The sequence below is a fragment of the Vespa mandarinia genome, chromosome 23, assembly GCF_050613455.1.
Source record: "Vespa mandarinia isolate Hongniang chromosome 23, ASM5061345v1, whole genome shotgun sequence".
In the NCBI taxonomy this organism is placed as follows: domain Eukaryota; kingdom Metazoa; phylum Arthropoda; class Insecta; order Hymenoptera; family Vespidae; genus Vespa; species Vespa mandarinia.
In genome coordinates, this window is record NC_140832.1 from 252,516 (window position 1) to 275,351 (window position 22,836).

The 22,836-nt window shown below is 43.5% G+C and overlaps 1 protein-coding gene across 6 annotated transcripts in view; it reads right to left on the bottom strand.

Annotated features, from left to right (window-relative positions):
- The window catches only part of LOC118450052 (uncharacterized), a 98,141-nt gene that overhangs the window by 19,411 nt on the left and 55,894 nt on the right, over positions 1–22,836 (bottom strand). For 4 of the 6 annotated variants that reach the window (XM_035885439.2, XM_085663711.1, XM_035885437.2 and 1 more), the window contains one exon: positions 3,905–4,004. In XM_035885439.2, the coding sequence (XP_035741332.1) occupies positions 3,905–4,004 (100 nt within the window). Of the gene's footprint in view, positions 1–3,904; positions 4,005–4,245; positions 4,994–7,391; positions 8,709–22,836 lie in introns of those variants that run through there. The other 2 variants (XM_035885440.2, XM_035885443.2) reach the window with 2 other exon arrangements.

A 22,836-nucleotide genomic window follows, 5' to 3' on the forward strand; every position in this document is an offset into this window, starting at 1 on the left:
GATAAAACACGCGAAAATGCGCGAGCAGATAAAGATTTAAGAAGCGTTTAACGAAAGTACTTGTTGCGATAAAAGTTTCGTTCATCGATCGTAAAAAAAAAAAAAAAAAAAAAAAAATGGTAATCGCGAATGGAGATGAAAAACAAGCGCTCACTTTTTCAAAGAAGAATATTTTACGGTAGATACGTTGAAACGTACGTTCAAGAGATGAGACTCTTTATAGTTTGACCAATCGATTACCGAGGGCAAGTTCGAGCGACATTAATATTAACGGACTGTCACTTTCACCTCGACTTACCGGTTAAAGGATGTAACACGGTAATCGCGAGCAAGCCTCCGTGAGTTACCGTATATACGTCCGTTAAAAGTATCTCGTACGATGTATATACGGTCTTGTGCATGCAAAAATGTCCGAACCGGTTAGCGAGCATACAAAAGTGTCGCTCGAAATTAATGGACCACGGACGAATCGATCGAATTTTTTAAAGAGAAAAAACAATGTGTTACTTCATAGTCCGAATAAAATGTTCGGCCGAATAAAATGTCACAGGCGTAAGAAAAAAAAATTGGCAGAGAAAAGGGGAAAGGATTTGTATATCTCTTAATTAAGACTCTTCGTATTTCGAGGAAAAATACTTTACTCTTTGTAAAGTGTACGAGCTTAAAACCGGCTTTTGGCGTTGTTAACGAGCGAAGGTTATCGTCGAGACGCGATCCTATTACGTTCTCGAGCGTACTCGTATAAACGAGTGTAATCGAAGCGAAGTCGCATAAGGATCGACTTGAAAATGAGTTGGCTAGGAAAACGCATTTTCCACCAAGAGAAAGAGGGAGAGAGAGAGAGAGAGAGAGAGAGAGAGAGAGAGAGAAAATTTCCGCAGTATCGTTTCGCTATATTACCGAGCATAAAGGAGCAGCGCGCGCTCTCCGACGTTGCACTTTATCAGGAGCGCGGGCTTTTATGTCGCTTTTAAAAGCTTTGCAAAAAACACGAGCGTTCGATCGAAGCGGGACTCTCTCTCTCTCTCTCTCTCTCTATCTATCTATCTATCTATCTATCTCTATCTCTATCTCTCTCTTTACGCGTCTCCTTTGGTAGACCGATCAAAAGGCCACGGAAAAAGCAATCGACTCTTTTTTCCAAAAATAACCATTGGCTACGTAATCGAAGCGTTTTATTTCCATACCTCGAATATCTCTTTTACGAAACGAAAGAAATTAAACATTTTAAATAATTAACGAGTATCCGACAACGGGAAAAGCAACAACGACGAGATCTCGTCGTAGATCAGAGACTAGATCTCGGAGACTCGATCGAGACATAGGATCTCGTTGGCTTTTCAAAGGAATCGCAGTTTCGTCCGAGCGAACCGTTCTCCGAGGCGTCGGTGGTAAATAAGTTCCGGAATGCTCGAGAAAGAAGAGGAGGAGGAGGAGAAGGAGGAGGAAGACACGAAACAAGCTGTGGAATTCAACGTTACCTTATCTGAAGAATGCCAGGAGAGGAGCGAAATGGAAGGAGCATAAGAAGAGGAGATGGAGGTAAATAAGGAGATGCTGCGCATCGCTACTTCTTTTCCATTCCGTAGCGATGCGCAGCATGCCGGATTCGAGGGACGCTAGCGTAATAGCTTCGAAGCTATTTTAATACGTGCGCACGCGAGAGAGTAAACGAGGAGAAAGAGAGATGATTGATTAAATTTCTACGAGGAGCCAAGACGCCGCGAGCTCGTAATTGAAGGCACATTTTATCTATCAGTCGCGATTCTTACGCTCCGCGAATCGGCGCCTCTTGGCGTCGATAACGGTCTCGTTTCGTGGAAACGTCTACGGATACCGACGAGAGCTAATCTTTCGTCTCCTCTCGTACTGCACGAGTCTATATGCCTCTCGAAAGAAGTTCGATGTTCGATCGGAATGAAAAAAAAAAAAAGAAAAAGGAACGCCTTTGTGGACTCGATGAAAATTAACGTAAAGTGGTAATGGGTCTGCGGAATCGTAATTCTATTACTAAAGCTTTACGACGAAACATCGAAGAGCATAAATTTTTCCGCAGAGGGGAGGGGGCGGGTGGAAGGGGGGGGGAGGGAAGAGAAAATATATCGTTCTCCGATATTAAATTCAGACCAGCCAGTTTATTCTGTTAGGCGATTCTGTTTCTTTCTCTCTTTCATCCGAGTTTCTCGATCGTGAACGAAGAGAAATAATAAGCACGTCCCTTTTCTCTTTCTCGCTACGAAGACAGAATAAATTCTGTATTACGTGTATATAACCATCCACGTATATTCTATATATGTGCAGCCGAGCCAGTTCTTCATCGTCGCGGCGAGAAACACAATATATTATCGTATCGATTGTCCGCCCTCGAGCGAACTCGCGAATCGAACGAGCATCGAAGCCGATCGCTATTATCCCTCGACCTTTCTCGTACGCGTATTCTCGATGGAAGAGAACGAATCGCGCGTAGGTGAACAATACGAAAGTATCGAACGAGAAAAAAGGAAAAGATAAAAAGAAAGGGATAGAAAAGTGAAAAGAAAAACTAGCTCGATACTGGCGAGTATTAGACTCGATAAGATCGTACATTGGACGAACGACAAAAATATTATTGGTATAAATATTTAAGTTGCCCTTTCGTCGAAGATAAGAGATGTTAAGATAAAGCGTTCGAAGGAATCTGATAAAAAGAAACATACGCGTTGGGCAAAAGCCCAAGGAGCTTGTTTTTCATGCTCGCGGATTTGGGAAAAGAAAAACGATGTTGTTGTATCTTACGGAGATAACGCTGAGAGTGAGAAATACAGAGAGAGAAAGAGAGAGAGAGAGAGAGAGAAAGTCGTTTTAGTAGGTGAAAAGAAGACGAAAAAGGAAAGGAAGAAGGATCGGCGAGAAAGAGCGGGAGGGTGGGGTGAGGGAGAGCAAAGTACAAAAGGAGGGGTCATGAAACCGCAGGCCGTCGGCTATGGCAGATTATCGACTGCCGCAACGCTGCGGCAGGGAGTGGGCCGAGCGAGGGGCAGAGAGGGACCAAGGGTGAAATGCGGTATCGTCGAGCATAAATCCGCAGATACGACGTGAAAGCCGACGCCGGGCATCGAGAAAGATTTTTGTCCGGGTCCCTCTTGCCGCTGTTACCGCTGCTGTTCGAGCTTGTACTTTGAAAGATATTGGATAAAGTCCCGACTCTTGCTCGCCTTGAACTCGCTAATATTAAATGACACGGTGCTCGTTCCGTTCTTCTTATTCTACTTTGGAAAAATACGAGTAACTTTTGCAAATAGCAATGGTTCGCGATTAGATCATAGACATGGAAAAATGGTTGATAAACGTAGCGAAAAGATCTTATTCCATGAAAAAAAAAAAAAAACAACACATGTACGTAGGTATAAGGATCGTCCACTCCGACAACAAATTGTTCAACGTTCGAGCTTCGAGTAGTGGTCATTATGTGTACGAGTTGGCCGATAACGCTGATTTATGGCAGCAAAACATCGTTATTGGGAACTAATATTGTAGAAAGAGCGTTGTCTAGAGTCTCTCTACCCACGCAAACGTCTCGTGTTGTTCAGTCTCGTAATCACGCAGAAATAGAAATATTAATATCGCCGTCTGCCGTCGATTTTCTACGCTTTGACGGATAATGCTCTTCGAACGATTCAACGTTGTTTCGAAGAAAACAACCATCTACAATTAATATTTATAGATCGTACAACCTCCACTCGTTCAATCGTTGTTCAAAGATCACGAACATTCGCGATCGATAGAAAAATTCTAATTCGATTTCGTCTAAATATGACATACAATCCATTTTCCTTTTATCGAGCCACCCTCGCGCGTTATCGAAAAAAGAGGATAAATCGTTCAATGGATCGATCGTAATGGTAAATGATCAATAACTTCTTACCTTCGAGATTGGCCATAGAAAACCTGTAGCTGTCGATTCTCGGAGTATTGATGTCCGAGTTGAAGGGCCTGAGGGTTGCCGAGCTCACATTATCGAGACCCTGTAACAAAAAGAGAAAAATACTTTTAAAGTCTGTCCTCTTTCAATTAATATTTCGAACGTGACACGATAAGAAATCGCGATTGTTACGAAATATATTCGATTGAAATAATCGTAAGGTGTAAAGGAATTCGTAAGGTAAAAAGTTCCATTGGTCGATCGTTAATCCTTTCTGGTTGTCTCTTTACGTAGGCGTATCTCAGCTGGAAAAGCGATTTGTAGGAGATCGTCGATTGGCTCACCCAATTTCCGCCGGTCGCTCGAATAATTTCACGGCAAAAAGGGGTGCGCCGTAGAGTTCCAAACTACGTGCAAGGGTGTTTCTATCTCCTGGAAGCGTTCGCTCGAAGAATATTCGAAGGGATCGATCAAGTAGTTTCTATTTTCCGCTGCTTCGTCGGACGAATATTGCCGGGCAAGTTTCGTAGGCGACTACGCAAAATGAAACGAGATTACAAGGTAACATCTTGCGCGTAAATCTCTCGTGAAACCAAATTTCATGGGACATAATCTAAAGGACTATGCGCGTGGTTGTGTGAAGCGGTCGATGAATCCCTTCGAAGATAGAGGTAAATCGAGACAAAGGAGCAAGATTCACGCCTATTAAGATTCTAGAGGATACCCAGAGTGAGGTTTCATGAGAGAAGGATGAGCGCGCGCGAAAGAGAGAGAGAGAGAGAGAGAGAGAGAGGGGGAGGGCAGTACATATCTATCGTTTTACCGGGTGGTGTGGTCAGCACGAAAGACACGTTCTAAGGCGAAAAGAAACGTTCTCCGGCGTTCGATGGACGTTCGCGCAAAAGCCGTATATAGCCGGCGGACTTCCGCGTTTTGAGCCATTAGCTGTAAATAATGTGCGAGAGCTTGCTCGCCCGCGCTCGAGCGTGTGTACACGGTGTGTGTTATACGGCGCTTAATCAACCAGGAGCGTCGTACACGCTGAGCACACAATGCCTCGTACCTTCGAACACACGACAAAATGTTGACTCGGCGATGTTCTATCGAGTGCACGCGCCTATGTGTGCGCGCTCGAGAACCTTCTCTCGACGACTTAAACTATGCATGTACGCCTAACATAATACGGATAAAATTAAGATAATAGAGATCTTAAATGGAACGTGATAAATTCCTTGAGAAGATATTATTAGAAAAATATGAAATGTAAGAAGCGCGATAGTAAGATAAATCGTATAATTATTTATAAGACTCATCACGTGAATTAGGAATGTACGAACGATATTAAGGAAGAAAGTTAACTGGCAAACTCGATCGATGCTCTTACTTTCTAACGAAGAACAGCCAAAGATAGCAAGAAAGTTCGTTAACGATGAACCATACGTATACGCGAATACACGCACGACCGACTCTTGTTGAAGATAGCCACGACGCATCGTCGCGTTTTCGACGCAGTGCCGCGTCTAATGCGACTCCTCGTTATATGTACGCAACGTGTAAGCTCACAACGTGGAAGGTTGACAGAGAGACGTAGGAAGAGAGAGAGAGAGAGAAACAGGATAATTAGGTCCCGTCGAATAAACAGTCTCTTCCTGTAACGCGAAACCCGTGGACGCAATTAAGCACGTCTTCCGTTAACTTTTATCTTCCGTCGAGAATCGTTGGGCCGGTTGCCGTCTGGATAAACGGAAATAAAGCACCGCGAGCGGCCAAATCGATTCCACGTTCGATAAAAATGACTGGGGATGTTTTTTCTCGAGAAAAACATCGTCGATCCTATTTAATCCTTCGTGGGAAAACAAATTTCTCATTCGTAGGTAAGCAACGCGAATGAAAAGAGCAGAGACTTTCTCGTCCACTCGGCATGCCAATTTACTTGTGCGAAGGGTGAAAAAAAAAAAGAAAAGAAGAAACGGTAGAAAGATAAAGAGACAAGATTTACTCTCGACAAAGATTTTCCGTGAAACTACGACTCTTGTGGCCCGTGTTTTCTTCGTGAATAACACGGGTCGAAAGAGAGAAACCTGAAACGAGCCTGGCGCCGGTTTATTTTCGGCAAGACCTTCGAACCTTTATTACTCGCGACCGTAAGACCGTCTTTCCGTTTAATTTGCCTACCGAAAGACGATGAAGAAGAGAGAACGAAGTTCTCTCAAGAAAAGTCGCTCGTTCCATCGACGATCCTATTTCAAGTAAAGACAATGGTCTTTATATTTTCGTTCCTTCGTGAATCCGTTCAATGTGAATCCTAACGAGAAAAACGACTGTAATGGACTTCCGTGGGATAAAAAAAAAAAAATTAGCATAAATTCGTCGCAACTCCGCGGCGACTAAAATGTTCATCGCAAAAAGCAATGAAAAGCGATTCGCGCGATGCCGCGCGAACTGGCTTACGAAGAGAAAGAAGAACAGGAGTGCGTGTGGAGAGTTTAACAGCGATATTTAAATGCCGCCAAGAGTAAGGGAAGGGGAAAAACAAGAGCCGGTGGAGCGCTTTACATACGATTTGCATTTAACATTCCGAGTCAAGAAGATGAATTTAACGTCGAGAGTCTCGACGGTATGTACACCTCGACTTCTTCCCTCTGTCCTTTATCGATCGTTTAGCGGGCCTTTCACCGATTATCGTAGCTTCCCAAACTCGAGAACTAAACTTTGATCGATCGTTTCACGAAAAATATTCTCCCCGTTTTGACAGGAAATGAAAAAGAATGACTAAACTATTCCTCGACTAGAGACCGCGCTTTCCTATCTTAGTTCCGTGTCTTAGTTGTTTCAACGTCGCAGACGACATTTAAACTACGACAAAGTTTATCACGATGAGACTCGAATATTATCGAAGGTGGTTCTCTACCTTTAAATATCTTCGTCGGATCACTGAACGGACGAAATGAATTTTAAAAGATCTCGATGACTTTATCTCTTTTAACATTTCATCTATAAATATTTTACGCTTGAAATAAATGCAATTATTTTATATGCGAATGCATTTCATTTGCATTCGGTCAAACGTTCCGTGTAATATCAATCTATTCCTTGTATGATTATTTGCATAATAAATGAGTTGCCTGCGGAGCATATCCTTTCTCGAAATTCAAATATGCGCGCGCGCGTGTTTTGTTCGCCCATCGGAGAGTAATACGTTCGAGGATAATTCATTTTACGGTACAAAAGCTGCCGCTCGTAAACATTCAATTCGTTTTGAATTTTCAAAGTCCCCGTATAAAATTTTCAAGAACTATTCCAAACTGTCTGATGCATGCATAATTTCATTTGTCGTAGAAAAAATTCGAGATCCCTGGGATCTACATTTTTTCTTTTACTTTTTATCTTTTCATCTCTTTTTTCTTTTTTTCTTTTTTTCTTTTTTTTTTTTTAATGCATAATAAAATGCGAATGGGATGCTTGGTGAAATACATAAAAGCGTACTCACGACATCGTGCGCCTTGTGGCTTTTCCATCGGAACAGCCTATCCATCTGTACACGCTGTGAAAACACTCGTCTTCGCTATTCTCTAAACGTACGACGAAAGCGTATAGTTCCCTTCTTCGTCTTTGCTTCGTCGTTTAATATCGATATTATCGGAGCACGTAGCTCGATCGGATGGAGAGTCACGTGGACCGTTTTCCGACGTTTCTCGCGTTCCTTCGACAAGGACGGCCAACGAAAGAACCCTATTAAAAGGCATCTTTCTCCTTGACTCGAAAATATCAACACTAATGACAAAAAAAGAAAAATAGTACTCCGTGCGACACACGGTTAAAAGATCGACTCGCGTCGTTTTATAAACTCATTAGACTTTGTTGACTTTAACTACCGATGAAAAGATTATTTCTCGTATCATTCAAAATTCGATTGGATCGACGATAACGCGTTGGCACGCGCGATGAAATCGCGATCGATTTTCTTTCTAAACGATCGTTTCTCGTAACGAACCGGTTAGGACAAACGGAGTAAGGATCGAGGAGAGAGGACTCTCTCGGCCGTGTGTTATCGGATCCGTCGTAGTGGTACGAGTACTGGATGCTGATCCGCGAGGGGATTCAACGTGGAGTCGAGCGGCGTTCTGTCCCTCGCCCTCTCTCTCTCTCTCTCTCTCTCTCTCTGTCTCTCTCTCTCTCTCTCTCTCTCTCGATTCCCTCCTTGCGACGTTCGTGTGCGCGCACACGTTCTCGGCCTCTCTCTTTTGCACGGGAGACCGCGTACTCGCCTCCTGTCGCGAGCGCGCATGTGCGTCTATCGATTCCGTCGACTCTCTCGCAGGAGCCAACGGCTTTTTATCCTGCGCGAAGGAGATCCGTCCTCTTTCGTCCTTTGATCGAGGATCTCTCAGCGACGCCTTGAAATTGCGTTCCCTCGCGGATAACGTCCAAACTTTTCCATCAAAGCTTCTCGACAACAGAAAATTTTTCCTGGAATATACTCGGACGTATCCAATGGAATATTATCAAAGGATATTCCTCGTATCGTTTGAAATGAATCAATGAATCGACAAAAGAAATTTTATCTTTTTATCGCGAATTGTATCCGAAATTAAAGAACGTAAACACAAGTATCTCTCCTCGTTAGTTCGTAACTCGGTGAATTTCTCTTTCTTTTCTATAATACTCTCGTCGACGGTATAACACAAACAACCAGTCGCTAAGGGGAACGCGAATCGAACCCCTGTAGAACAGGGGGTAAGCCGGTGACGCCTCGTCGAACGAGGATATTCGATGCAGTCACTCAGGTGCTGCATTGGCGCTTACTCGTGCATGCACGCGCGAGCGAGTGTGTGCACTCCCGCGACCGAGGGCTGAACTAACGCACCCTCCTCCTCGGTCGTAACTTGCTTTCTAAAACCAACCCCCCCCTGCCCCTTAGAAGGATCCCATGTTGTTTTTTATGAAAATACCCTGTCGACCCTCAAGTCGCCTCTCTTTTTTTCCTTTCGTCGACGCGCTAACGACGCGTACGATGGAATTTTCAATAGGATCGATCTAGAAAAGCTTCGAGCACGATCGACGAAAACTTTAATTCGTTCCTGTCCCGTGTTCTTCTCGAAATAGCCGCGAAGACGACTCGCGACTTAGGGCAGCGATCCGTGCGCCTCGCTGGAGGATATAATGGCAAAGATATAATTATAGACCAAGTTGCCAAGGGACGAGAAGAAAAACAGAGAGCAAGTCATCGAGTGAATCAGACGAAGCGCACCAACGACTAATTGTTTTGTACTAATTCTTCCTAACCAGAAGGATTAATTTGCTCGGAGGACAAAAAAAAAAATATATCTCGCGACCTTTCATTTTTCTCGTTCCTCCTTGAGACACAATGAAAGAAGACGCGTGTAAAGACGCGAATAAAAACCCGAGTTCGTCATTCGGCCGTCAATTTTTCTTGGCATTCTACGAGAATGCTCGGCGCGAAAGCGAGTATTCTACCTTCCAATAGAATTCGACGATCCATCAAATTGTACGGCACGACGTTCGAAGTCGTCGGCGTACCGTCGACGATCCGTCAGCGTCTTCGTCGATTTCGCGTCGACGACAGAGAGAAATATGCGACGTCTCTTGTATTGCCAGACACGTTCGCGGATAAACATCCGTCGCAAAGACGCATTCACGTGTTACTCGGCGCACCGAAGTCGTCGCGTGCTTGCATATCCGGTACATCGTGCACGCACACGATTGCGGCTCGACTCGTGCGTGTATCACCTTCGAGGACCGAGGCAATTCATCCGTCTCCTTCCGCTCTTTTTATCTCTCTCTCTCTCGCTCTCTCTCTCTCTCTTTCTCGCTCGCTCGTCTCTTTCATACGCCGCACTAGAGACTTGCACGTGTTCGCGCGATGCTTATCTCGATGCTCTTAGTTGCGCGGATAAGACGTTTCGTTGCTTCCTTTTTGCCAACCTTCACGAGGCGACGTCGCTCTCTCGGCAAGGATATTATATTCGCGAGAGAATATAATATCGAGGACATCAAGTTCAATTCCTTGAAGCTGATCGTTTGCTCAATCAAAATTCTCTATTCTCCTTCGAGACGAAAGATTTATAAAAAGATCGCTACGATTTATCGAACAACCGATTAAGATTTAACACGAATCCCGCGAGGGATTCTAGGCGTAATGAACCCTTCTATTAGACGGTACCCATGAGAACGCAGCGGTCCGGAAGTGGCGTTCCTTTAAAGCCTGCCGCTTATCATCGTACATCGTGCGATCTTTCGAGAGAACGAGGAGCATCCTGCTGGTTGAGTTGACGCGACCCATCTACTTCCCAAAAGTTCGACCCTAATGTTTCGTCTAGTCGCCGGCCGATTAACTTTCCCTCCGTCATTAGAAGGGTACCAGTAGAGATTTCAGACGCAATATCAAACGCTTATTAACGTCGCTCGATGGACCTTTCCGGAGTTCTTACGTCACGAAAGATTTCCTTGAGATTTGTTTTAATTTATACCTCATTTATAGTTGAAGAATATTAAGATTAGATTTAAAAAGAGAACGCGATAAAATCGAAGAATCCCTTTAGTCTCGAAGAGATACTAAACGCATAGGAAGTCTGTAGCGTGGAAGGAAAATTTTGTTCAGGAGAACTTCCAAGATTCGAGGATGCGCTTATCGTAGATGCGCATCTCGCGATCCTCGCTCGGGATCGAGAAAAGCCGTGTCAGCTGCTTGATAAATTAGATCGGATCTTCGAAACCCTTCGTAGCTGGCACCCTAATATTCATCGTGCCAACCCAAACGCGTCCACCTACGACGAGGCAACCCTTATTCATTGGGACGACGACGTGATTAATCGCGCGGCTCGACAAAACCGCAGTAACATATTGATTTCGGAGCACTTTTATGGAGATGCCATGTATATTCCTAAAAGCCAAACGAGAATCTCCTTTTCCGTTGAACACCATTTACATCAAATTTGATCGATCTATTTTTAACTCTGAGATATTTCAAAGGTCTTCGACGAAAGTTCATATGACACCGCAGAGAGCGGTGGTAAGTTCGAGGAGTCGATAAAGATCGATAAATCTATCCTACGACCAAAGATAAGATTGTGATAAGCTGCAAACTACTTCCGGAGTTTACTCGTTCTTAAAGTCGACCGTCTAGCCAGATTTATCGAATCGTTTAGGGCTTTTCGAAGATTAGGTATCTCGAAAAGGAGCCGTTGTCACGCACAGAGGGTTATTGTTTTTTATCAAAAGAATTCATTTTACAAATGCACCATATACGATTTACCATATCGAATTTCATTTCGATAAGTATGTTTAGTATTGCATGTACTTTTACGTAAATATATTTACTTCTCTAGTTGCCCTCGAGTTATTCCCTGATCACTGATAAAAGAAGATTTAATAACGCTAATGGACACGCGAGCCGTTCTGCCAAAGAAATAAGAGAAAACAATAAAATGCGATTAAGATTAATACGCATTTATCGAGCGAAAAGAGCTTTCTATGTTTTTTGTATCAAATTATAAAAGACATATCGCGAATAATCGAGAAAGCACGCTTTTCCTATTAAGGCAATAATTAATATCGTAAAATCGCCAAGGCAGATGCATCGTCAAATCTTTCTAGTTCGTCGCAGAGAATATTTTTGAACGTTTGCCAAAAGAAAAATCCTTTGAATATTTTTCCAGCATTTTTACTACGTTCTACTCGAAAGAAAGATGAGTAACTACCGATGCCGCTATATCCATTCCCGTTCGACTTGGCTCGAGATCACCGCATCAAAAGTTTGTATACGATAAGACGGGATCTTTCACGAATTTCTTTTCTACCTATCTTCTTTATAATGAAAAAGAATCTGCGAGAAAAGTTAGGAAATGAATAATGAGATGCAAAAATAGATTTTTAATTGACCAAACCTTCCCTTTTCTATCCGACCACGTTGGTAGTTTATTTTAATTGTCCCTCTTATCGAGACTAAAATTATATTCGCGAGAATACGTCGAGACCTGCTAACGATAGGCATTGTTCTATCTTGGAGATGCTCGACCGGACGAAGAGACGGTGAAACGAGCCACCAGGCGATAATTAAAATATCATGTATGTTTCTAAACGAATTCTCTCTCGATGCCATTTAGAGGCGTCGTCGTCGAGTAGAAAAAGCACCACTTTGATCGATAACAAATGAGAATAGTCGGCCGATTGCGAACATGCACGACGAGATTAATTATACCATCTCACGAGCTTAACGCTCGCTCGCTCGCTTGCACGTAACGACTGCAGAGAAACTAGCCATGAAGAAGAACTTTGAAAAATTTTTTGCGAACACAGACGGTAGTCTACAACACAATTGGATGATATTGAATTGCCGTCGCAGAGGGAATTGGCTCTTTCGAGGAAGCGGTAGTTCAGTAACCGAGAAACGAGATAAAATGAGAGAGAGAGAGAGAGAGGACGAGTGCCTATTTCAATTCGTTTATAACGAGCATGGAAAATCGAATCGTCTCGCGTGTTCTCGTGTCTTCCTGCTCAAACGATAATAGAAAGTTAATGGTAATGAAATACAACAAAGTATAAAAGTCGAACGAAGGACGATACGACGAAGCGGATAGTAAACATAAATACTAAAGTGTGATATTTAAAAGAAAAGCAAGAAATCGACTATGGTTTAATAGAGCTCATATAGCGAGACAGACATATCCTTCAAAGTGACATTCAAAGTGATTTAGAAACTGGATCGATATATATCCTACTTAATGCGCAAGATATTTATTTACATCGAACGCTAAGATACTATGTAGCCGCACGCATCAACTGTGTAACTACGTAGTTCGTATGGGTAATCGCTATGAAAACAAGTTAAAAATGTAATATACGATAAAATGATCGCGCGTTTGGCGGCCATCTTCTTCGTTCGGGCAAAGGTACTTAGCTTATCGGCCTTCCGTTTGACGCGTCTACAGCTGCAACTTGGACTTCCGTTCCTCGTGCACGACCCTCCGTATTTCCACGCATCCCAATCGTGTGGTCGTGTGGCCCGCTGGTTTAAATATAGACGTGCTTCTTTCTACTCGTCGTGTGTTCTTCGAGAGCCACGTCGATTAGAACGTCCCCTCACGACTTCGATGTTAAAGGAACGAAAAGGAAGAAAATAGAGGAGGTGGGGAGAAGAAGCGTCGACGAAGAAGAAGCAGGATGTGTAGGCGCATCCTTTCAAAATGCAAATCGTTTCGAGTTATCGGCCAGGCTATTCGAGGACACAAGCCGTGCCGTCGCACCTGTATCGCAAAAAAATTCAACTTCGACTTTCGCCAAGAATATAGAGTGAATTCCGAATTTGTTCCCTTAAGAACAAAGCCAAGAAAGAAATTGAACTTGGTTGTGAATAGCAAACGATGCCAAAAGCAATCGACAATTTTTCTTTGTTTGTTTGTTCATTTGCGAATTAAATTGTATCGTTGATGCTCGCAGAACATCTTCGTTATAACAATTGAAAATTATATGATTAAATTATTTTCAGGGAATTTTGTTAAATGGTTATTCTTTATAAAGCAAATTAATTGTTAATTAAAAATGTCGTCGTCAACTTCCGTTTCCTGCTTTTGTGAAAAATACCGCTGACAAAAGCAAAAAAAAAGTTTTCTATTTTTACGCTTGCCACGCAATCTGCGTTATTTTCTTCCGTCCGGTTTATCTCTCTACCATGAGATATTCGAGCGGCCATGTCGAAAAGGAAAGATCTCGTTTCTCCTAGAAAATAATTAAACTAAGTGTCGTTTAATTAACATAAATCCCATTGTAAAATTACGTACCGTAATGTTAAAAAAGAAATGGTACCAGGAGAATAGAGAAAAGTGACATCGTAAATATTGCGACATTGTAGAGAGAAGAAGATAGGACTGCTCGCAGATTATTCTCGGCGAAAAAATATCGTCCGAAGAATACGCCGACCATGACCGTCAAAGAAAATTCGTCTCGTGCGTTAGTCTTCATGGCGAAAGACGCGTTTTCTTTAAGGACAGAAAGAAAGAAAGAAAGAAAGCAAGAAAGAAAGAAAGAAAGAAAGAACGAGAAAGTCGAGCACGAGTCAGCGAAGAAATAGAAAGAGAGATGGAAAGAGCGAGAGAGAGGGAAAGAGAGACGCTTCCAATATTAGCCGAACGCGAGTAACTCCACCGTCTATTTATATACCGGGTGGTACAAGCACTCTCTTGAGAGAGAGAAAGAAAGAGAGAGAGAGAGAGAAAGAGAGTGCGGCGTGTACCACCGTTTGCATTCTGCGACGAGCATCGCGGTATCGCCGAACTCGCAGTATTTTCGTCCAAGGATGATTCAAACGTAGAATTCACCATTGAACGCCCAGACGTTCCGAACATCTAGCAGACATTTACGAATCCGAACGATCGTGCCAACATATTCTTTGGCGTCCCTGTCACCCCGCCGTCTTTTCGTCAATCGAACAATCGTTTTTTCGAGAGATATTCGTAAAACACGAATTGAATTTGCATAAATGATAAGCGATAATATTCGTCCGCTATGTTCGACGAATTCAAAGAGAATTCGACTCGAAAGATTATCATGGAATGGTCCAAAGAGGTCCGAGCAATCGTACTTTCACGGCACGATCCGTATTAGATGAGCGTACGTGTTGGTACTTGAAATCGTCTGCGGAATCCGCTTGGCGCGTTTCGAATCCTCTTTGAATCGTACTAGAAGAGACGTTTACTCGGACTCTCCTTCCGTGCCAAGACCCGTCGTCCCCTAGTACCCTTGCACTCGGCAGAGAACGTTCGCGATGCTGCCTCTCTCTCTCTTTCTCTCTTGTGTTTCTCTCTTTCCGTCTTTCTCTTTCTCGTCGCGTAAATTTTCTCGAGATCTTGAACGCCGTAGCGAAGCTTCGCGTGCTCGCGAAGCATCTCTTCTTCGTCCTCTCGAGATATTCTTCTCGAGTTTCTTTTATTCTAATCTCTTCCTCTTGCACGGTTCTACGTACCGGACGCAGTCACGTACATACCATGATTCTTTCTTTATCGTCTAGCTTTTATCTCCGATAGAAATTTATCGAAACCATCTACATATCAATTTTTATCGGACGATTTTTTTTTTTTAAATAAAGTTCCTTTTTTTTTTTTATCCATTTTACCAAGAAGTGAGTGAACGTTCAAACGAACGTTGTTTGTTTCTTTGCGACGTTCTCCTTGCACTTTGATCGCTTTCATCGGGTTTGCGAAAAGTTCAAATAAATTTGAGCTTGGTCAGACTTTGAGGATTTTTTTTTTCTTCTCAGGCCGAACAGTCAACGGTTCGCTTCGCAGAAACGTCCAGACCGGAAAGAAAACTTCCGACGATTATAATAGAGCCCACTTCCGGATCGTAGTCAAATATTTATACTATAACGGGCTGCTGACAGACGCGATATCGGTCCAGACCGGTTCATATCGATTACTCGCGATACTCGAAGTAAGAATAATCGTGAAAATGAATAGCCACTCCCGTTAGGAAAATCTTCGGTTGAATAAAATTCTACCTAAAGTCAAGTTTTGTGAACGTTCCAAAACCCATCGTCTTATGATAATACGACTTTCGAGTCGAGACCAGCGTCGGCATCGCGTCTGCGGCAAGAATAAATTACGTCGGCGGGAGAAAGGGGGAGGGGGAGAGAGAGAGAGAGAGAGAGAGAAAGTCATAACGTTTCTCGAAACGTCGCATCGTCCCGCTACACGAGTATCCTTCTCGGAGGCGTAGCTCGCACGCGCGGTCCTTGAATGCTGGAAAAATAAAAGACGGGATAAAGGAGACGGGGAAGGAGCATGGAGTGAGTCATCGAAGAAGGTGCCCGAAAGAGAGTAGAGAGAGGTGGGCCGTAGTAACAAAGCGTCGTTAAGAAAGGTGCGGGTGGCCTCTTCCAGCTTCTTCTGCCCATCTCGTTGTTCACGGTTTCAACGTTGCGGAGTCTTTCCTTTCTTCCTGGTGGTAGCCCCGTCCTGTCGGAGGACAACACCGACTGTGCGAACAAAGGAATACCCTCCTCCCTCAAATTCACCTGCGCTTCGAGGTATATCGACGGTCGAAACATTTTCTTCCGCGAAAATATTGCGAGTCCAACTAAAAGCGTCGTTCCTGGGTTTTGAATAATAACGCGTTACGATTAAAATAAATTATGAAACGACGCTTAGTACGTAGAGCATCGATCTTCTTGGAGTGACTAAACAAGTGGAAGGTCGACGTTTTTATCGTTGCCACCAGAAGGGTCTTCACCCTTCGACGTTTCCGAAGAACTTTGGCGAGGAAAAAGAGGAAGAAAGGGATGTAACGTCCTAGCGCGAAGGAACCACCCACGTAGGCTGTAAAGGGGTATGCGCTTTAAAGGTTCCTAAGAGAGACCTTGAAGCGGCATCAAAACTCTGCCGTTCCGCTTACAAACGGCCGGCCCTTTTTCACGCTCTTGTAAATGGGAGAGAAAAGAAAAAAAGTTAAAGGGAAAAAACAAGAGCTCGAAGGGAAGGGAAGTTACTCGCTGTTACTCGCGCACGCGTTTTTGAAGATGTTCCTATCAAGCAGGAATATATGAACATTTTCTAAAAGACAATAAATTTAAAATGCAATAAAGCTTATCATCGTGTATAGATAGATGCGCATAGTATAGATATATGTAACTAAGCGAAGAGATATAAATTTTGAACGACTCACGGACCGTCGTTCGCGCGAACAATATTCAATGAATATTCAACGAAAGACTTGTGCGCTCGGCGCGATTCAACGTGATCGAACTACCAACGACAAATGTTTATTATTAAGTACACCGCAGGCGCCTACATTATAACGTAATACTCGCATCTCTTGGACCTTTCAAATTCGCATTACCGGACGTGGTACGACCGAGTCGCTCGTTAAATCGTTACATCGTACGTGAAAGATGACATTACGCCTGATGAGTTTGTCAAACTATTATCCTTTCGTCGTTACTTTTCCATTTCTTCTCCGACCGAACGAAACCTGAACGGCCAGGGTAGTTTCTCTTTTTTTTCTTTTTTTTTCTTTTTTTTTTTTTTTCTTTTTTGTTCTTTCTTCCGTCCAGGACTGCTGGCAATAAAAGCATTATTTATTTTTCACGAAAGGTACGTCTGTCTCGATGCGAATCTTCGAGGGGACGCTTTTAAATAGTGACGGTAACATCGAAAAGCACGCTTTGGGGTGGAGAACTTTGGGAAGCCCTTTCGAATTCTCCTCGCGAATGAAAGTCGATTCCTTCGTTCGTTTTATAATACCGCGAAAGGGGGGAATCATGTTTCGGGATGGAAATTGGTTTGACTGGCTCGAACAAACGATAAAACCATTCGGAAGAGTAAAATGGACAGAAGAAGGATAGAGAATTTTAGATCGATCGGAACTTTTTTTCTCGTGGTAAAAAATGTCTACCGAGCGACGATTAAACTCGATGCAGCCGAGCATAGTCAGTAAAATAATTCCGGTTATCTACCCACGCCAAAGCGGACGCTAATTTATGCCGACGACATTTCGCTTCGTAAGCGTGCGCGCGTGCGAAAACGCTCGATGAGAAAGCAGGTCGTAGCCCTGACAAGTCGTACAAGAGAGATGGGAAGGGGGTAGTTTACTCACCACGGGAAGGTAAGTTCTGCAAGGGCATAAAGGGATCGCGTGCCTCAGGAATTTATGCGTCGACACGCGCCAACGTTGGCTCGCATACGATTTACCAAATTTTCGGAAGCATACCTCTAACTTTACCGACGAACGCGACAGGGCCATTAAAAGCGTCTACCAGACTCTACCGTTAATAAGCTACCCTTTCCTATCTCTTAACGTTCGCCTTTCCCTCGCTCCTTCCATTTAACGATTTTCCAAGAAATGGAAGAGGAAATTTCTTCTTCAAAAAAAAAAAAAAAAGAAAAAAAAAGTTTCTTACGAATATTTATGAAATATTTTAATGGTTTACATTATAACTTCGATATTTTCAAGGAATATAAGGAACTAACGACTCCCAATAAAAGGAACGTAATCGAACACCATCTCGTTAGAATATTTCTTACAGGAGTGTCGGTCGAGATGTGATTTTCGTTCCGCCCTCGGACGGTCTCTCGATTACGAGTCTCCGGAACGTCTCTAATCCGGACATAAAATGTTAGATTTTACGATGCTCCATTCAATGAACAATAGCCGCTCGGATATCCTTGGACGTCCCTAGGATAGAGACGAATCTAACTTCTTAAAACATCGAAGACGCATACAATGGACCGTGTGAAGTGTAAAATAAACGATGAGTCGTCGATTCGTAGCACGAAAGATCAACTTAACGCATTAAAATTCCTAGAGAACTTGACGTTCCAATAAGCATAACAGGCACGCTCCTTCCTTTCATAGATCTCGAATTTTTATGAAACTGTTCGAGAAATGGGAAGTAAAAAAGAAAAAAAGAAAAATAAAAAAAACAAGAGATAGAGAGAGAGAAAAGTCTAAGACAAAAGAAAAGAAAATTGAAAAAAGATCTTTTTCGTGAAGGTTAAAATACGTAAACTTGACCTTTCCCTCACTGACTGGCGATAGACATACGGTTGGACAACTTTTTCCCTCCATTGTCCTACGAATTCTAAAGTCCCGAGGCAGCTGTGAAGCTTTCGTTTTGAGAATCGTGCCCTACGGATCGTTGTTCTTCTTAAAGCAAAATCCAGCTAGAGCACGCGGGACGCGTTGGTAATAATTTGCTCTGGCAGCTGCGCGACATCTGCGGACTCTGTTTCGTTCGACTCTCTTTTTCTTCGATCTAGCCGCAAAACTCTCCGGGCCTTTAAATTTGTAGACGAGCTTGTAAAATATTTTACTTCTTCAGCGTTGTTCGTCGTTTGAAAATATGTAAAAGAAAAAGTCAGTCGTGCGCATGTCAACGCCAAGTCGCGATAAAAATAAGTAGACCCTTGGGATCGTTGACTTTTCTTCGGCGATAACGTGTTAAGTGCTAGAAAAAGAGGAGGGAAGAGAAACAGAGAGAGAGAGAGAGACAGAGAGAGAGAGAAAGAGAGAGAGAGAGAGAGAGAGAGAGAGAGAGAAAGAAAGAGAGAAACTTCCACATATGGAACGAGGTCGGAACGGAAACTATAAAAATATTCGCGGATAAGGTAAACTCGCACGCCTCGTGGAACTCGTAAAACGATCGCTCTGAAAGAACGATGTCCTATGAAACAGAAACATGGAGAAATATAATTTAACGTCGATTACGAAACGTGAGTTTCTTACATGTTGATGGGAAGTAATCGAGATCGAATGGATTTTCAGCGATACTAAGCTCGGCTTATTATGCAATGCGAACGTATAAAATTGACAGCGCGATACGATTTCCATTAGAAAGTACAGCGAAACTCTCTTTACGGGAAATAAAGGGATTCGCGCTGTCCGTTGGTCGATTTTCTCGATCGGATTAGTCACGGCGGCTTAACTCTACGTGCTAAAAACAGCATTCATTGTTATACCGATTTTATCCGATTCACTTCTTTCCTTTTATTTACCCTTCCTATCTGTCTCTTTCTCTCTCTCTCTTCCTCTATCCCTTTATCTCTTCCTTTGCCCTTCGACTCCAAAAGGTTATTATCTCTGTTATTCCATTTTGCTTAGGCTCGCGAAACTCTCTTTATTCGACAGCATGACGTATCCGATGGAATTAACTTGACAATAAAGATTTTGATATCGAAAAAGAATAAAGACAGAGAGAGAGGGAGAAAGAGAGAGAGTGAGAAAAAGAGAGAGAGAGAAGAAGAAAGGCATTAACTCGACGGTCGAAGAAGTTTTAAGGCCGTGGGAAGCGGCTAGAGTACGAGGGAAATGCATCGCGCTAAGTGCAAGCTGTCGTGTGAAAGCTTCTCTAGTCTACGAATGAAAAGCTCGCTCGTTCGCTCGCTCGCTCGCTCGGTCGCCACGCGCCGCAAATTCAAAGACACAGAGATATAAAGAGAAAGAAAGAGGAAGAGAGAAAAAGAGATGGATGGAAAAGACAAAGAGTAGAGTAGTCAAAAAGATCGCTCGACCGTGACCTTGCCAACCTTTCTCCCTCCGTCCTTCTCTTGAGAGCGCGCCTCCGCGAGCTACTCTTTGCCCTTTGTCTTTCCCTCTCCCACTCGTCGCTTCTCCTTCCCACCAGATTCTTCTTCTCTCTCTCTTTCTCTCTCTCTCCTCGACAACACGACGACGACGACGACGACGACGACGACGACGATGAGTTTCGTTTTCGCTCAAGGGAACGCTCTCTCTTTTCTCTTTTATTTCTTCATTAGCGGTACTTAATCTGCTAATAACGTAGCCGTGTTTGCGTTCGTTGAAATTTTATATTCGATGACACGATATTGATCTATCCTATCTATAATTATTGCACAAAGGTTGTGATATAAATTGTAAATATATGCGAGCTCGAGGTCGCATCTATCGATATCGATCTCTTCTTCTTTTTTTTTTCTTTTTTCTTTTTTTTCTTTCGATCTTCCGATCGGTCGAAGCCAAGGAAAGAATGCAACGATCGTAGCCGTCACGAGCGACGACGCACAATGAGGTATGATCGTGGATCGAGGCCGCATTTGTCGAGTGCTCTGTACCGCGTTCCGCTCGATTAATCCGGCTCGAGTGTCGTCGTGGCATTTCCGTGTGAAAAAGCACCCTTTTGTCAAGTACGACCGGGAGCACACTCGGCTATGCCGAGGAACGCGAACGCCTAAGAGAAAGAAGAGTAGAGAAGAGCAGAGAGACAACGATGGGTCCTAGGCACGAGGAGCCTGTAATCCTCGCATTGTCTCTTCGGCATCTCCCTCTTTCCCTCTTTTTTCTCTTTTCTATCTTCTCTTTCATTTTACCTCCATCTCCTTTCATCGTTTCTCTCGCTCGCTCGCTCGCTCGCTCGCGACGCACACGCAACGTTCGTGTACGCACATTGACGTAAAAGCCTATCCTTTGACGCAGCGAGAAGAGTAATAAGAAGGAGCAATCCCCATGGTCGTGTTACGAGTCCTTCGACTCTCACTTTGCGCTCTCTTGTCTCCACGTGATTCCTTTTACGGAGAAAGGATGCCTACCGGTGAAAGGAAGAAGGATCACGGTAAAGTCGACGAACAAAAGAGAGACGCTTAATGCTAACGGAACAGAAGAGATAGCTACTTTAAATAAAGACTTTGAACGACAATTATTTCGTAAAAAAATCGTATTAAAAATGTTTCATTTTTCGACGACGTCGAGAATTGAGAAGAGAAGCGAGCGCGGAAGAGTCCATCGACTAACCCATTAGGGTTGCGCACGAGGCAACGACGAAGGTCGACTCCGCCCTTTTCCTTCTCGTAAACTCTAGCAGGAGAACAACGATGGAAGAGGATTGACTCGCTAGACGTCTCACGCACGACCGGTTTATTCTTCGATCCTTGCGGTGAGGTCCCGCGGCGATCCCGAGGTGATTCCGTGGCAGAAGACCGCCTGGAATTCATGGAAACCCATGGATTCGATGAGGTTTTACTGAGTCATCGCGTAGCCTCTCGACGTTTGCGATTCGAGGATGAAAATATTGAAGGAAAGAAAGCACGCGTCGATCAAGCACGTGACTAGGAACGACGGCTATCTAATGATCTTGGCGAGTTCACCTGGGAATTAGGATGATAATCTACTCGGTATATTTCGCTTTGTACGTTCCCCGCAGCTGCCACGAAGTATATAATAAGAAAGTTGATATCCAGACGCGAGGTTATCCGTCGTTGCCCCGGGCAACGATTGTCATCGAAGTTGGTGCGAGCATAGCGCAAAATGGCGGTCTCATTGGATGCGAGATCGTAATAACGCTAAGAGAAACACTCCCTTTCGAGAAACAAGGAAATTCAGTTTGAATTCTGACGTTCCTCTTTACGAGCGCTCGGCCATTATCGACGAATCGACTTTCGTCGCTTATCTACGTTCGTTCTCTCTGCCGATCGTTGCGCCTCGGAGAACCACGAACGAGGAGAATTCGCAGCACGGACGAAGCGCTCTTCCTTCCTTCTTTTCTTCCTTCCTTCCTTCCTTTTCGTAGCTACCTCCCTATCCCAAGGCGAATAAAATAAGATAATTATTACCCTTGCGATCGTTATCCTCCGATCGACGATCTTATCTCTCGGCTCGATAGTTTTACGAGTAGAAAGGTAACGTTGGATAAAGTCGATCTTCGTAGGAAGATATCGGCAAAGTTTAACGATATTTAGCTAATAAATACCATAGACTATTAACTCTAAGAACGCTCTGCGAACAGACAGAGTCTAGATTACATCTGGTAGAGAGAAAAGAAGAAACTTTTAACAACGGGCTATGTTCCTTTTCGTTTTGAAGAACCCTATTAAAAAGAGAAAGAGTCTAGTTAACGATCGCGCGTCCGATAACGCGGCATTTAATTGGCCAAAAAATCTTTCGGGTTCTCTTTGTGACGACTACGGTGTGGTCCTAGCGGACTCCGCGCCGGTCGGAGTTTTCGTAGTCTCGAAGGGTCCTCGACTACTGTGATAAATGGCATTCCACGGGGCCCATGGTACCTAATCCAGTCAGGTAAAGGCTCTCTCGCGTAGGAATTTCTCGTGCGACGAAAAGTACCGCGTGCTCGTTGAGCGTCTTCTTCATTACGTATCGATAATTGATCGATCATCCGCTGCTGTCAACCCACAAGTAAGATGAACGAACGAAATAATTTTTATAACGCGCGAAATTGATCTCGAATGGATATAAAATAATTATACGGAAATCTCGGCGAATAGAATCTGCCAAAACCCTTATCGCAATCTCTCGTGTCTCTCCGATAAGATAAAAATGATTGTGAGCTCGAAAGTGACGTACGATACATCGACCTCCTGCGATTTAATGCAATCCGTGATGAATTCTTTTATTTCGTCGAGTCTTTTATTCGCACGAAAACAACGCGGCCGGAACGCGTTCTTAGCATGGGG